General features: G+C 34.5%; 1 protein-coding gene across 1 annotated transcript in view; it reads left to right on the top strand.

Annotated features, from left to right (window-relative positions):
- The window catches only part of KCNU1 (potassium calcium-activated channel subfamily U member 1), a 305,967-nt gene extending 301,323 nt beyond the window's left edge, over positions 1-4,644 (top strand). The window contains 2 exon segments of the mRNA XM_069075353.1: positions 3,434-3,573; positions 4,179-4,644. Of these exon segments, the coding sequence (XP_068931454.1) occupies positions 3,434-3,573; positions 4,179-4,455 (417 nt within the window). The 3' untranslated portion in view covers positions 4,456-4,644.
- The last annotated feature ends 10,157 nt before the right edge of the window (positions 4,645-14,801 follow it).

Below are 14,801 nucleotides of genomic sequence, written 5' to 3'. Positions count from 1 at the left end.
GTGTTTTGTAGTTATGGTCATATAGGTCCTGGGTTTGTTTTGGCAGGTAGATTCCCAAATATTTTATAATGTCTACAGTAACTTTAAATGGGATTTCTCTTTCTATCTCTTGCTGTTGAATTTAATTGGAAATATATAGGAATGCTGAGGGATTTGTGTGGGTTTAATTTATATCCTGCAACTTTGCCAAATTTATTTATTGTCACAAGTAGTTTTTCACTTGATTCTCTAGGATTCTCTAAGTATATCATCTGCAAAGAGTGATAGCTTGGTCTCTTCTTTGCCTAATTTGATTCCTTTGGTTTCTTTTTCTTCTCTAATTGCTACTGCTAACATTTCTAGGACCAGATTGAATAAGAGTGGTGATAGTAGGCACCCTTGTTTCACCCCTGATCTTATGGGAAATGCTTCTAGCTTCTCCCCATTACATATGATACTTACTGATGGCTTTAAATAGATGCTACCTATTATTTTAAGGAAGGCTCCATTTATTCCTATACTTTCTAATGTTTTTAATAGGAATGAATGTTGTACTTTGTCAAAAGCCTTTTCTGCATCTATTGAGATGATCATGTGGTTTCTGCTAGTTTTATTGTTGATATGATCAATTATACTGATGGTTTTCCTAATATTAAACCATCCTTGCATTCCTGGAATAAATCCTACCTGATCAAAATGTATTATTCTTGAGATAAGTTGCTGTAGTCTTTCTGCTAGCATTTTATTTAGAATTTTTGCATCTATAGTCACGAGGGAGATTGGTCTATAATTTTCTTTCTCTGTTTTATCTCTTCCTGATTTAGGTATCAGTACCATATTTGTGTCATATAAAGAATTTGGTAGGACTCCACTAATTTTCCCAAATAGTTTGTAGACTATTGGAATCAATTGTTCTTTAAATGTTTGATAGAATTCATTAGTAAATCCATCTGGCCCTGGAGATTTTTTCCTAGGGAGTTGACTGATGGCCTGTTCAATTTCTTTTTTTTTTAAATGGGGTTAAGTAATTTATTTCCTCTTCAGTGAATCTGGGCAACTTGTATTTTTCTAAATATTCATCCATTTCCCTAAGATTGTCAAATTTATGTGCATACAATTGGGAAAAAGAATTCCTAATTATTGTTTTGATTTCCTCTTCATTGGAGGTAGATTCACCCTTTTCATTTTTGATAGTCATAATTTGGTTTTATTCTTTATTTTTTTTGTCATATTGACTAAGGGTCTATCAATTTGATTGTTTTTTCATAAAACCAGCTCTTAGTTTTATTTTTTAATTCAATAGTTTTCTTAATTTCACTTTTATTAATCTCTCCTTTGGTTTTCAATATTTCTAATTTAGTATTTAATTGGGGATTTTGAATTTGTTCTTTTTCTAGGTTTTTTAATTGCATGCCCAATTCATTGACCTCCCTTTTCTCTAATTTAATCATGTATGCACTCAGGGATATAAAACTTCCCCTAAGAACTGCCTTTAATGCATCCCACAAATTTTGGTATGTTGTCTCATTATTATTCTCTTGAATGAAATTACTGATTGTTTCTGTAATTTCTTGTTTGACCCACTCATTCTTTAGAATTAAATTGTTTAATTTCCAATTAGTTTTTAGTCTTTCTTTCCATGGCCCTTTATTGCATGTAATTTTTATGCATCATGATCTGAGAAGGATGCATTTAATATTTCTGCCTTACTGCACAGAACTGTGAGGTTTTTATGCCCTAGAACATAGTCGATTTTTGAGTCTGTGCCATGAACCGCTGAGAAGAAAGTATATTGCTTTTTATCCCCATTCAGTTTTCTCCAGAGATCTATAGTATCTAGCCTCTCTAAAATTCTATTCACCTCCTTAACTTCTTTCTTGTTTATTTTGAGGTTGGATTTATCAAGTTCAGAGAGGGGGAGATTAAGGTCTTCCACTAGTATAGTTTTGCTATCTATTTCTTCCTCTAATTCCCTTAACTTCTCCTCTAGGAATTTGGATGCTATACCACTTGGTGCATATATATTAAGTAATGATATTGTTTCATTCTTGATGAAGCACAATATAGTTTCCTTCCTTATCTGTTTTAATTAGATCTATTTTTGCTTTGCTTTATCTGAGAAAATCCCTGCTTTTTTTTACTTTAGCTGAGGCATAATATATTCTACTCCAGCCTTTTACCTTTACTCTGTGAGTATCCCTTTTTTTAAAATGTGTTTCTTGTAGACAGCATATTGTAGGATTATGGTTTTTAATCCATTCTGCTATCCACCTAGGTATGCACATTTTTATAGCCTTTTGGGCATAGTTCTAAATTCCTCTCCAGAATGGTTGGATTGCCTCACAGCTCCACCAACAATGAATTAGTGTTCCAATTTTCCTACATCTCCAATATTTATCATTTTCCTGTTTTGCCATGTTAGTCAATCTGATAGGTGTGATGTGGTACCTCAGGGATGTTTTGTTTTGCATCTTTCTAATCAATAGTGATTTAGGGCATTTTTTTCATATAGATAACTTCAATTTCTTCCTCTGAAAACTGCCTGTTCATATCCTTTGACCATTTATCAATTGGGGAATGACTTGTATTCTTGTAAATTTGACTGAGTTTCCTATACATTTTAGAAATCAGAGACATTGGTTGTAAAAATTCTTTCCCATCTTTCTATTTCCCTCCTTATCTTGGGTGCATTCTTCCCAAAATTTTTAAACATTATCCTCTGCCATCACCCTTCATATACTCTGAGATCCTATGATATTGACCTCTTTGCTGATTCTTGCATCCCCCAATTCTGGGCATTTTCACTGGCTGTCACCTATACCTAGAACTCTCTCCATCCTGTCTCTCCTAGTTTCCTTCATATCTTAGCTAAATTTCTATCTTCCACCAAAAAAAAAAAAAGACTTTCCCAATCCTCCTTAATCTTAATGCTTTCCTTCTTTTTTTTTCTTTTTCAAGGACAATTGGGGTTAAATGACTTGCCCAAGGTCACATGGCTAGTTTTTGTGTTAAGTGTCTGAGGCTGGATCCAAACCTAGGTCCTCCTGACTCCAGGGCCAGTGCTCTATTCACTGTGCCACCTAGCTGCCCCTAATGCTTTCTTTCTAACATTATCTCTGTTTTTTCCTGTATATATATTGTTTGTACAAAATTATTTGTATTTTTCTCCCTTGTTATACTGTGATATCCTTTAGAGCAAGCCCTGGGAGCTTTGTTCATTTTATTTTTGCTTTTCTTTGCATCTCTAAAGGCAACAAATACAAATGGCCAGGGCAGTATTCTAAAATTTAATAATTAAATTAAATAACCAAGTATCTTCAAGCTGTGATATTAGGAAGCACATCTCATACCTCCACCACTTCAGCTCTTGAGGAGAACCAAGTGTTGCAACTATAAATTCATGTTGACTGATTTATCTATCCAATAACAATAGGGCTTCCTCTTTTCTCCCTAGGCTAGGGATACTTTTGGAGAGCTATTCTGTGGATCATTGGACAATTTTGGAATCCTGTGCCTTGGCCTATATCGTCTGATAGATGATGAACACCACAATCCACTACAAAAAAGGGAAGTATGCTACTTTTGAAAAAACAGGTTACCCAGCATTTTGTACAAAAAAGCAGTCTAAATTCAGTCTTGGTCATTAATGAATAAATCTACTGCTAGGGATTGGAGAAGACAGAGAAAAGTTGCTGAAGGGATGAATTGTAGGGGCAGAAGGTCTGTGGGAATGGGAGTGAACCCTTAAAGTAAGTGATAGGTAAATAACAATAGAGACAATGAATAATCTCTTTCTTTATCTAGAAACTTTGAGATTCTCATACAGTTTAGCTCATTTTTATCTCTGACCCTCCTAGCTAGAGATCTTTCCTCAGCCATGACCACTTTGCATTTTTGGATAGTGTTTGGCATATTTGTTTTCCTACTGGAATGTCCCCATGCCCAGTAGGTCTCCAACCAAATCACTGAATGTGAGAATGTATGGGCAGGTCTCCATCAAAGGAGGGAAAACTAGTTTTTTTTTTCTTTACCTTTGAATTTTTATCTTAATCATCAAAATGAGATTTTTTTCCCCATTTCTGATAGTCAGTCAGGATTCCCTGATCCCACTGAACCCTGTAGAAATATTGCCAATCTTTCTCCAAGCACAGCTTTACTACAGGGGTTGGTAGGAGTCCTAACTGTGATTTCTTTTACAGGTTTGTGATTACTCGGCCAGACAATGATTTTAAACTAGACCCTACAGACTTATTGTTTTGTGCCATCCCATTCAACATTGCTCATTATGATGTAGCAACTTCACCTGAGAAATCAACAACAGAATATAAGCCAAAATTACAAAAGAGCAAGGAATTTAATGCTAGTCACCAAAAGGGAGTAGAAGAAGAGGAAGAAACAGAAAAAGGAATAAGAGGAGGAGAAAAATCCTCCAAAGGTGCACCAATGATAAGAAGAAAAAGTTATGAAGAAGTGTAAGCACAAGCTGAAGCCTCTTAAAATAAGCATTCAACAGTCACAATTTCAAAGCTCTGTAAATTCTTATTCTTGGCTATAGAAATAGAAGAAAAGTCAGGGAAACAACACCAAAATCAGACAAATCAGTCTCCATGAACTAAAAAACAAAACAAAACAGGATAAAACAAAAGTCTGAGTCATTCCAAAGGAATACATTATGCTAAATAATAATAGTAATAATAAAAAGTCTTTATATCTCTATAGCAAGAGTTCTTTGTTAATTTCCCCAAGAGCAGAAGAACAGTTGTCTATAAAGGAGGACATCAGGGTTCTAGTCCTGGTTTAGCCATTTACCAGCTGTGTACTGGTTTTAGTCACTGGAGATCGCTGGGTCTTAATTTCTTCATTTTCCAAATAAACAGATTGGGTTAGATTCAGCTCAATTAGGTGAATATATAAGGAATGCCTATAAGGCATATGAGGAATGATACAGCATTTATATAAGGGCAATTAGCAAAGGAGGCAAAGTTCTACTACATCCTTCCCATCTGTTCCTCTTTACACCCCTGCCCTTCAGGTACCTAACAGTTAACTTCATGTTACTCATCATCATCTGAGGTCCCCTGGCAGAGTGGTAGTGTGTAAAGTACACTGGATTTCAGAGGTCAGAAGACCTGGGATTCAAGTGAACCTCATCCAAAGTACCTCCCACCCTCTTAGTATTACAATTCTTTCTCTTTCCTTCTCAACTTCATCCCCATTCAAAATTGGTATGCTGAGTTTTGATCCAATTACAACTGGTACTGTTTTAATCCTATCCCAGAATCATAAATTACTAGTGTTGGAAGGGCCGTCTAGAACCTGAGTCCAGCTTTTACCTAAAAAGAAATCCATTCTAAAACATTCCCCATAATTAGTTATCTGGTCTTAATTTGAAGATCTCTAATATGGGAAAATCAAAGAACTTACTACCTTATGAGGCATTACATTCCACTTCCATATAGTTCTTTTAATTAGGAATGTTTTCCTTACATGAAGACTACATTTACTGCTTTGCAATTTTAACCTGTTGTTCCTGCTTCTGCTTTCTGGGCCCTACTTCTCTCAGATGCCTTCTGTATCTCTCAAAAAGAAGTATTGGTTTTATATTTATTATTATCTATATATACATATATGTATATGTATTGAAATTATTTATTATATGTTATGTGCATGTATATGTGCATGTGCATATAATATATTGTGTATTTACATGTATTTGCATACATCTACATATGTGTATTCATATATAGATGTATTGAATTGTTTTGCTACATAAGAATTTTATAAATCATACATATAATATGCATTCCATATAGGTATATAAATACCTGTCTCTATTTCTATAGATAGATTAGATAGTTATTGATATATTCATGCCAACTCTACCTTGATTACATTTAAATCCTAATCTTAATATATCTAGATATAGATAATATAGTTGAATATAGATATAAATTAGATATAGATATGTAAAGTAGCATACCCATTGGGCTACCTTTCAACTTTCACCAAAAGGGTGGATGATGGGTAATGGCTAACCTAGGATCAAGTTATACTGTAGTTCCTCAGTCTGAAAACCATAATGCATGAGTTCCTACCAATATGTCAACCTTGTGTCTAGTTAGAGGATATAATTAGCTAATGGAGTTTTCTGATGACTTATTTCTAACCCCAAGCAGTTTCCCCCTGTTCTTTCATCTACATGGGTTTACCAAAGAAAGTCATGGACCATAGAATCAGAAGGCTATAGGAACACAAATACCAATCTTTCCTTTTCTCATTTACAAGCAACTTCACACTCAATATGTGCTTAACAAATTACCCTGAATCCTCTATAGTCAAGACTTTCAAACTCTTACAGAGGAAAAATATTTTACCAGTATTGAAGGGATCCAGGGAAGCCAGGAAATAGAGATAAGAAGGAGAAAAGTTTCAGGCATAGGAGGCAGCAAGTAAAAATGACCAGAACATGGAGATAAAGCATCATGAGGGACACCAAGGAGACCAGTGTCTCTGGAATGCAGAATACATGACTTAGTGTAAAAGGGGTTGGGGAAGAAGAAGTGAGTAGTGAGATGCAAGTAAGAAGGGAATAGTTTATGAAAGGTTTTGAAAACTAAACAGAAGATTTCCTATTTGGTCTTGGAGTTTGTATAGAGTCAAAGGAGTTTATTAAGTAGGAGAGTGATATGGTCAGACCTGCACTTTAGGAAGAAATATTTGACAGCTGAGTAAAGAATATACTGGAAAGGGGAAAGACTTGTGGTAGGAAGATTCATCAGCACATTACTGCAATATCACAGGCTTGAGATCATAACCACCACCAGGGTGGTAGCAGTGTCAGAGGAAGAAAAGGGGGGGGACATATGTCAGAAATAATATGAATGTGGAATTAAAAGGGCTAAGCAGGTGATTAGATATTGGGAGGAAGGGCAAGGGAGTGAGGAGTAAAAGAAGATATCTCCTTCAAGCCTGGGTAACTGGGAGGATGGTGGCCTCCTCAATAATAAGGAAGTTAAGAAAAGGAAACTATTTGGAGGGTGAGGAAATAACTAATTCTGTTTTGGACATGTTGAATTTAAGATGTCTATAGGACATTTAATTATAGAATTTTAATAGAGAGTTGGAAATGATAGACTGGAGGTCATGGAAGAAGGCTGGATAAGTAGACTTGCTAATCATGAGCATAGAAAAGATAACTGAATCCTTGGGAACTGATAAATTCAACAAGTGAATAATATACAGCAGGTGTGGGGAACCTACAGTCTTAAGGTCACATGCGACCTTCTAGGTCATTAAGTGCAGCCTTTTGACTGAATCCAAATTTCATAGAACAATTCTTTCATTTATATATTTTTGTTTGTCTTTTATATTTTTATTTTATTTTGTTTTTGTTTTGCTTTTTGGAGGGCAATTGGGGTTAAGTAACTTGCCCAAGGTCACACAGCTAGTTTTTGTGTTAAGTGTCTGAGTCTGGCTTTGAACTCAGGTCCTCCTAACTCCAGGGCCGATGCTCTATTCACTGCACCACCAAGCCACCCCATTTTTATTTTATTTTTAAAATGAATGTATTTAAAGTACTAAAGAATAAAAGAAGTTTCAATGAAATAATCCCAGACTTACTTGCACAATTAGAACATTAGTAAGCCATAAGGGCTAAATTGATGGCTGCTATGCTCATTATTTAGTTCTAAATTTCCCCACCTGACTGGCACCACTACCACACAAGGATAGTTGGTGAGACTTTATGGGAGTTGAGTGTGCCAGTCTGTTATCAGCTTTTGACAGTGATATACTGTGTTTCTGTTTGAATCGGAATTTGTGAATAGGTGCACAGCTTGGCAGTATTTTTAAATTCTGTCTACTTAACAGCCCATCATGTCAAAGGAGACCAAGAGAACACAGAAGGAAAAAAATATATTTTTTAATAAGGACTGGGAATTGTAATATTATTTTGTTTCTGCTAAAGATAAGATGATTTGCTTACTTTGTGTTATCGCAATATCAGCATTAAAGAAATTCAATGCTCATCAGCATTATAACACTTAGAAGGACCACAAAAATTTTAAATTAGGGGCAGAGGTACAAAAGGTTGTATTAAAGAAATTAAAAGATGAAAAACAAAGACAATTCTTTCAAGTAACAATAAGATCTGGAAATAATGCCACTGAAGCAACTTTTGAAGTAACTTATGTACTTGGAACAAAAGGGAAGCCCATTCAGTGATGTAGAAATTGTGAAAGAATGCATTATCAAAGTTGTAGGATGCTTAGACCCTGCTAATGTTTCAAAGTACAAACAAATGCCTATTTCAAGGAGAACCAAAACTGATCAGCAGCATGAATTAGCCTTCAACTTAACAGAATAACTTCATGCAATGCCTCAAAAAGAAAATATATATTATTCAATCGCTTTGAATGAATCAACTGATTCTATTGATTTGGCACAGGTTTTATACTTCATTTGGGATGTAATTGAAGATTTTATTTTCTATGAAGAGTTATTCACTTTGGGCACTCTTGTGAACAGAACACAGGGAGGAGATATCTTCAACAACTTTCAAGATAAATGTTGGAAAGTTAGACTGAATTTTGTAAATTTAGTGAGTATATGTACAGATAATGTACCTTCCATGAAGGGAAAACATGAAGAGCTTATGTACAGATAAAAAAGGATTAACAGATCCTGATGATCTCATTTCTCTGTGCTAAAGCTACTATTTTAAGTGACGCTTTGCAATGAGTTATAAGTATTGTTAGCTAAAATTGTGCAAATGTAACATGTCTTCATCAATTTCTTAACATGCTAAAGTTGAATGATGAGGTATTCGGTATGGATTTGTCATATTATTCTAAAGTGCATTGGCTACCACAGGGATTGGTGTTAGCCAAAATTTTATCTCTGTGACAACAAATAGCTAAATTTTATGAAGAACAAAATCAGCAATGAGTTATTGTAAGAAGATTTCTATAGGAATGCTGCATTTCTGTGTGATATCATGTTAAATTAAAATTACTTGAATATTTCTTTGCAAGGTAAAACCAAGTCTATATCTGATATTTGGCAAAAAAAAAAAAAATCCAAGCATTTTTTGGGGAAAAAAGCTATCTTTTTTCCAAATACTTCTTCAAAAGGAAATTTTGGATGAACATTTTCCCCAGTTAGCAAAGGTCATTGATGTACAAGATGATATATATGAGTCATTTGAAGAATATGCAGCTGTTACAAACCTATTAACTGGAAGGTTCACTGACTTTGAGAATCATGACATCACACTCAAATTAGCATTTCAAGCCCACCTAGTTGATATCCCTAAGGCACCTTAAAGAACTATCGATGGAGTTGATTGAGTTCTCAGTAGATGACACTTTTTTTTTTTTGGAGGGGAAAGGTAGGGCAATTGGGGTTAAGTGACTTGCCCAAGGTCACATGGCTAATTTGTTTGTGTTAAGTGTCTGAGGCCTCATTTGAACTCAGGTCCTTCTGACTCCAGGGCAGGTACTCTATTCACTGCACCACCTAGCCACCCCAAGTAGATGATATTTTAAAGTCATTGGGCAGCATGTCCAAAAAATGCTTTCTTGCTTTTCAACTACTTACTGCTACGAATCTACATTCTCTTACCTAACCCAAATCAAGACACCCTTAAGGTCACAAATGACTGATACCCATTTAGATGATCAACTAAAAGCAGACACAACAAAGTCACTAAAAGCTTAGTTAACTTGAAAATTAACACACAGTTTTCAATTTTTGAAATTATTAAGTACATAATAGTTAGAGTGGGAAGCAGGAGAGGTTGTAATTGGTATATGGGGTGATGTCCTGGACAAGAATAGGAGTTGAGGCAATTGAAGGTCACTATAAAGTTGAAGAACAGGATTTGCAGTCATATGTCAGAGAAAGAGATGAAATGACAGACTGTGATCAGATAAAGAAACCACAGTACATGGTGATAATAATAAGATCTAATATATTCAATTGACTTCAGTAAACACTTATTAAGTATATATTATCTGCCAGGCACTGTTCTAGGTGCTGGATATGTGAATAAGAAAGAGAAATATGCTCACTATCCTCAAGGAACTTACAAATCAGTGGAAGAAGAGAACACACAAAAGGAATATGGAAAGCAGAGATAGGGGGTCTTCAGAGAGTACGTGATATGGTGGGGGGAGGGGGCAGAGGGGGATCTTGTTCCATAGAGTTAAGATCAAGCAGAGCTGTGGATGTAAAGTGGAGTAAGCTTAAGATTCCAAGTTCTGCACTTTATAAAGTAAGGCTTTAGATAAAATTGTGTTCCACCTTCCAGTCCTCCAATCAGATAAGAGAGGATGGTGAGAGTTAAGAATGATCAGAGAAGAGACAGATGTTGAGCAGATCCAAGGCTGAGCTAACAGCATGCTGAAGAGAATGTGCATGAGTATCTCTGTTTGGCCCTGAGAGTAATGAATGACTTAGCTGAGAAACTGAGAGGTTTGAGTGTTTGAGACAGTATCATTATGTATATTTAAGCTAATTAACAAGAGGTCAGGAGGTGGGAAAGAAAAAGAGAGACTAATCCAGGCAGTAAACAAATTGAGAAAACAAGGAGAGTGTCCTAGAGATCAGTAAAACCATTTACCAGAATTTTCATAGAATGAACTATAAAGGAAGTTTACTAAATAGTTTATTAGCTTCTTTAGAGTGGAATCTTCTCAGGTATTACTCATCCCTTAACCCAATATAGAGCAGTAGATCAATAGAACACACTAGAAAAGAGAGAATCAGAAATAATACAATTCAATAAACCAATGTTTTATAAAGTAGAAAATATAAATTATTTGGGAAATGGCTCCCTATGTGTTCAAATGTTCTGGAAAAAAATGGAAAGCAAAATAGTAGAAATCAGACTTAAGCCAATATTTTATGTCATATTCACAACATATTCTAAATTAATACATTTGGGAACTATGGTGGTGGAGTAAAGGGAACATTCCAGTCAAACTCTCCCACATTCCTCTTCAAACCCCTTTAAAATAACACATTAAATTGAATTTTGCCATAGCCAAAAGACTGGTATGAGATATTTTTCCAGCCTAAGAAAATTTAGGAGATTGGAAGAAGATGTCTGTAACACTGAGGTAGGGGCTGGCCAAGAGCACAGTGTGGCATCAACTCAAGCTGTGGACCTTGGAGGCAGTAGAGTGGAGGCAGTGACAGCAGCAGCAACAGTGGCAGCAACAATTCCAGTAGCTCTTACTGCTCAAAAATAGCAAGAGGATCAGAAAGAGATTAAAGGTGACTCTTTTACAATCACTGTGCTCAGAACCAGGCACAGCTTGGCAATTCCACTGCCCATTACCTGGTTTTGGGTTGCATTTCTAGGGTAGAAAAAAGAGTTGCAGTCAAAAGGAAGCAGGGGTCCTGGTTGCAGTTCCATGGTAGAGATAGAATAAAGTCTCTAGCTCATGGTAGCAGTTCCAGAGAGAGGAGTGCTAGAACTTGTAGTTGCAAAAGATGAGGGGTTTTTCCTAGGTAAAGACCAGAATACAAACCAGGAGAGCAATGACCATACCTCTCCCCCAGAATACACCACCTTGGAAGTACCAAAAACTTATAGACCCCCAGAACTATCTATGAAAACAGCAGGGCAAAAAAACTGAAGCTTAGGAGTGATACCCACCCTCCTCCTCAGAGGTGAACAAAGTCCAACTCAAATACAAAGTTTAAAGTCAAGAAATAGGCTGGAAAAATAAGTAGGCAACAAAACAGAACCTGGCCATCAAAAGCTACTATGATGAAAGAGAAACTCAAGACACAAACTCAGGAGAAAACAAGGATGTGAAAATATCTAAAGACTAGGTCTTAAAATAAAATGCAGATTGGATACAAGCCCCAAAAGAATTACTAGAAGAGGTAAAGAAAGTGATAAATAGAGCTTTAAAATATTTTTAAAAATCAAATAAAAGGAAAAATTTGGGAAAGAAATAAGATCAATGCAAGAGGATTGTGAAAATAGAATCAATAGCTTAGAAGAAGTGAAAAAAAGTACTGAAGAAAATAATACCTTAAAAAAGTAGAATTGGTCAAATAAAAAAAAAGAAAAACTGATATAAACCTTGAAGAAAATAATTCCCTAAAGATGTAAATTGGTCAATTGGAAAATTATGACTCCAGGAAATATTAGGAAAGAAAACAAATGCAACAAAATGAAAATATGATGAAAATGTGAAATATTTGGAAAACATTGGAAAAGTATCTGATCTAGAAAATAAAGAGTGATAATTTAAGAATCCTTAGACTATGAAAAGCATGATTAAAAAAATGTGTAGGCATGATATTTTAAGAAATGATAAAGGAAAATTACCCAGATAATTTAGAAACAGAGGCACAATGGAAATTGAAGGGAACCATTGATTACTTCCTAGAAGCAATCCCAAAATCCCAGGAATATTGCAGTCAGGTCCCCACATTAAGAAGAAGGAACTGTAAGTAGCCAGAAAGAAATCATTCAAGTATCATAGAGTGACAGACAGAATCACAAAAAAATTTAACAGCTACCATCCAAAAGGGATAAGAGAGCTTGGAATATGATATTCTAAGAAGTAAAAGAGCTAGGATTACAGCCAAGAATAACCTACCCAGCAAAACTAAGTATAATCCTTTAGGAGGGGACAAATGGATATTTAATGAAATAGAGGACTTTCAAGCATTTCTGCAAAAAAGATCAGAACTGAATAGAAAATGAAAGAGAGGAAAAAATAAGAATAGAAGAAGAAAAAAGAATGAAGGGAAATACACAGGAATCATCATTGTGAATGTGAATGGGATGAACTCACTGATAAAATGCAATCAAATAGCAGGACAGATTAGAAACCATAATCTAAAATTATGATTGTTTTTTTTTAAAGAAACATACTTCAAATGAAAAGACATACACAGAGTTAAAATTAGGATCTGTAGCAGAATCTATTATGCTTTAGCTGAAGTACAAAAAGGTAGGAGTACCAATCATGTTTTCAGACAAAGAATAAGCAAAAATGGATCTAATTAAAAGAAATAATCAGTGAAATTACATTTAACTAATGAAGAGATAACAATACTCTAAGGAATAGTTAAATTAGTTACAGGAGGGAATAGACAGGAAAACAATACTAGTGGGGGGATCTCAATTTATTCCTTTTAGGACTAGGTAAATCTAACCATAAAATAAATAAAAAAGAAGTTAAACAGATGAATAGAATTTTTGAAAAGTTAGATATAATAGACCTCTGGAGAAAACTGAATAGGAATAGAAATACCTTTTTGTCAACTATACATGGCACTGACACAAAAATTGATTATATATTAGGGCATGAAAAGCTCACAAAAACATGCAGCCCCCCCCAATACTAAATTCACCCTTTTCAGACCATAATGACAAAAAAAAAATACATTAAATAAGGGGCCTTGGAAGCATAGATAAAAAATTAATTGGAAACTAAATAATCTCATACAGGTCAAAGAACAAATAATAGAACCAAGAATTTCATTAAAGATAATGACAAAATGAGACAACATAGAAAAATTTGTGAGATGCAGTGAAAACAGCACTTAGAGGAAAATTTATATTTCTAAATGCTGATATCAATAAGAAGAAATTAGGCATGCAACTAGAAAATGACAAATTTAAAATCTCCAACTAACATCAGTATATAAATCTTGAAAATCAAAGGACAGATTAATAAAATTGAAAGTAAGATAAATAAAACTTGGAGCTGATTTTATGGGGAAAAACAATAAAATGGATAAACCATTGGCTCATATTTTTAAAAAGAGAAAGAAGAAAAGCAAATTACCAGTTTCTAGGTCTATAAAATAATTCCTGGTAATTTGACTGGTGTGTCATTGAATAAGTAAATTTAAGTAAAATTGTAATTTTTATTATATTGGTTCAGCCTACTTTTAAGGAATTGATATTTATCTAATTATTTAGATCCATATTTGTTAGAAGTGTCTTATAATTGTATTCTTCTTGTCACTGGATTGATTTTGGCAAGTAGATTCCCAGGTATTTTATACTGTCTCAGTTGTTGAAATGGAATTTTTCTATCTCTTCTTGCTGGGTTTTGTTAATAATATATAGAAATGCTGACAATTTATATGTGTTTAACATGAAGAAAATAGGGTGAATTGTGGGGTGGCTAGGTGGCACAGTGAATAGAGCACCAGCCCTGGAATCAGGAGGAATCTGGTCTCAGACACTTGACACACTTAGTAGCTATGTGACTTTGGGCAATTCACTTAACCCCAACTGCCCTCCATAAAGCAAAAACAAAAACAAAACAAAGGTGAATGAAGTACCAATGAAGATGAAATTAAAGGAATTTTAGGAGCTATTTTGACCAATTATATGCCAATAAAATTGACAATTTAAATGAAATTAATGAATATTTAGAAAAATATAAACTTCCCATATTAAAAGAGGAAGAAATAAAACACTTAACCCTATCTTAGAAAAAGAAAGTGAATAAGCCATAAATGAATTCCCTAAGATCAGATGAATTCACATGTGAATTCTACCACACATTTAAAGGACAACAATTTCAATATTATTTAAACTATTTGGAAAAATGGGGAGAGGCCTACCAAATTCCTTCTATGACACAAATGTGATTTTGATACCTAAACCAGGAAGAGCAAAAATAGAGAAAGAAAACCAATTTCCCTAATGAATACTGATGCAAATTTTAAAAATAAAATGCTACACCAAGATTACAGCAATATGTTTCAGAGATCATATACTATGATCAGGTGGGATTATTGCCAAGAATGCAAGTCTGGCTCAATATTAGGAAAACTAT

Source organism: Petaurus breviceps, unplaced genomic scaffold (genome assembly GCF_028583685.1).
Source record: "Petaurus breviceps papuanus isolate PSGF00001 unplaced genomic scaffold, PetGlider_PUasm1.0 90919, whole genome shotgun sequence".
Classification (NCBI taxonomy): Eukaryota; Metazoa; Chordata; class Mammalia; order Diprotodontia; family Petauridae; genus Petaurus; species Petaurus breviceps.
Note: the sequence above shows the minus strand (reverse complement) of the source record. Positions and strands in the feature narration are given on the sequence as shown.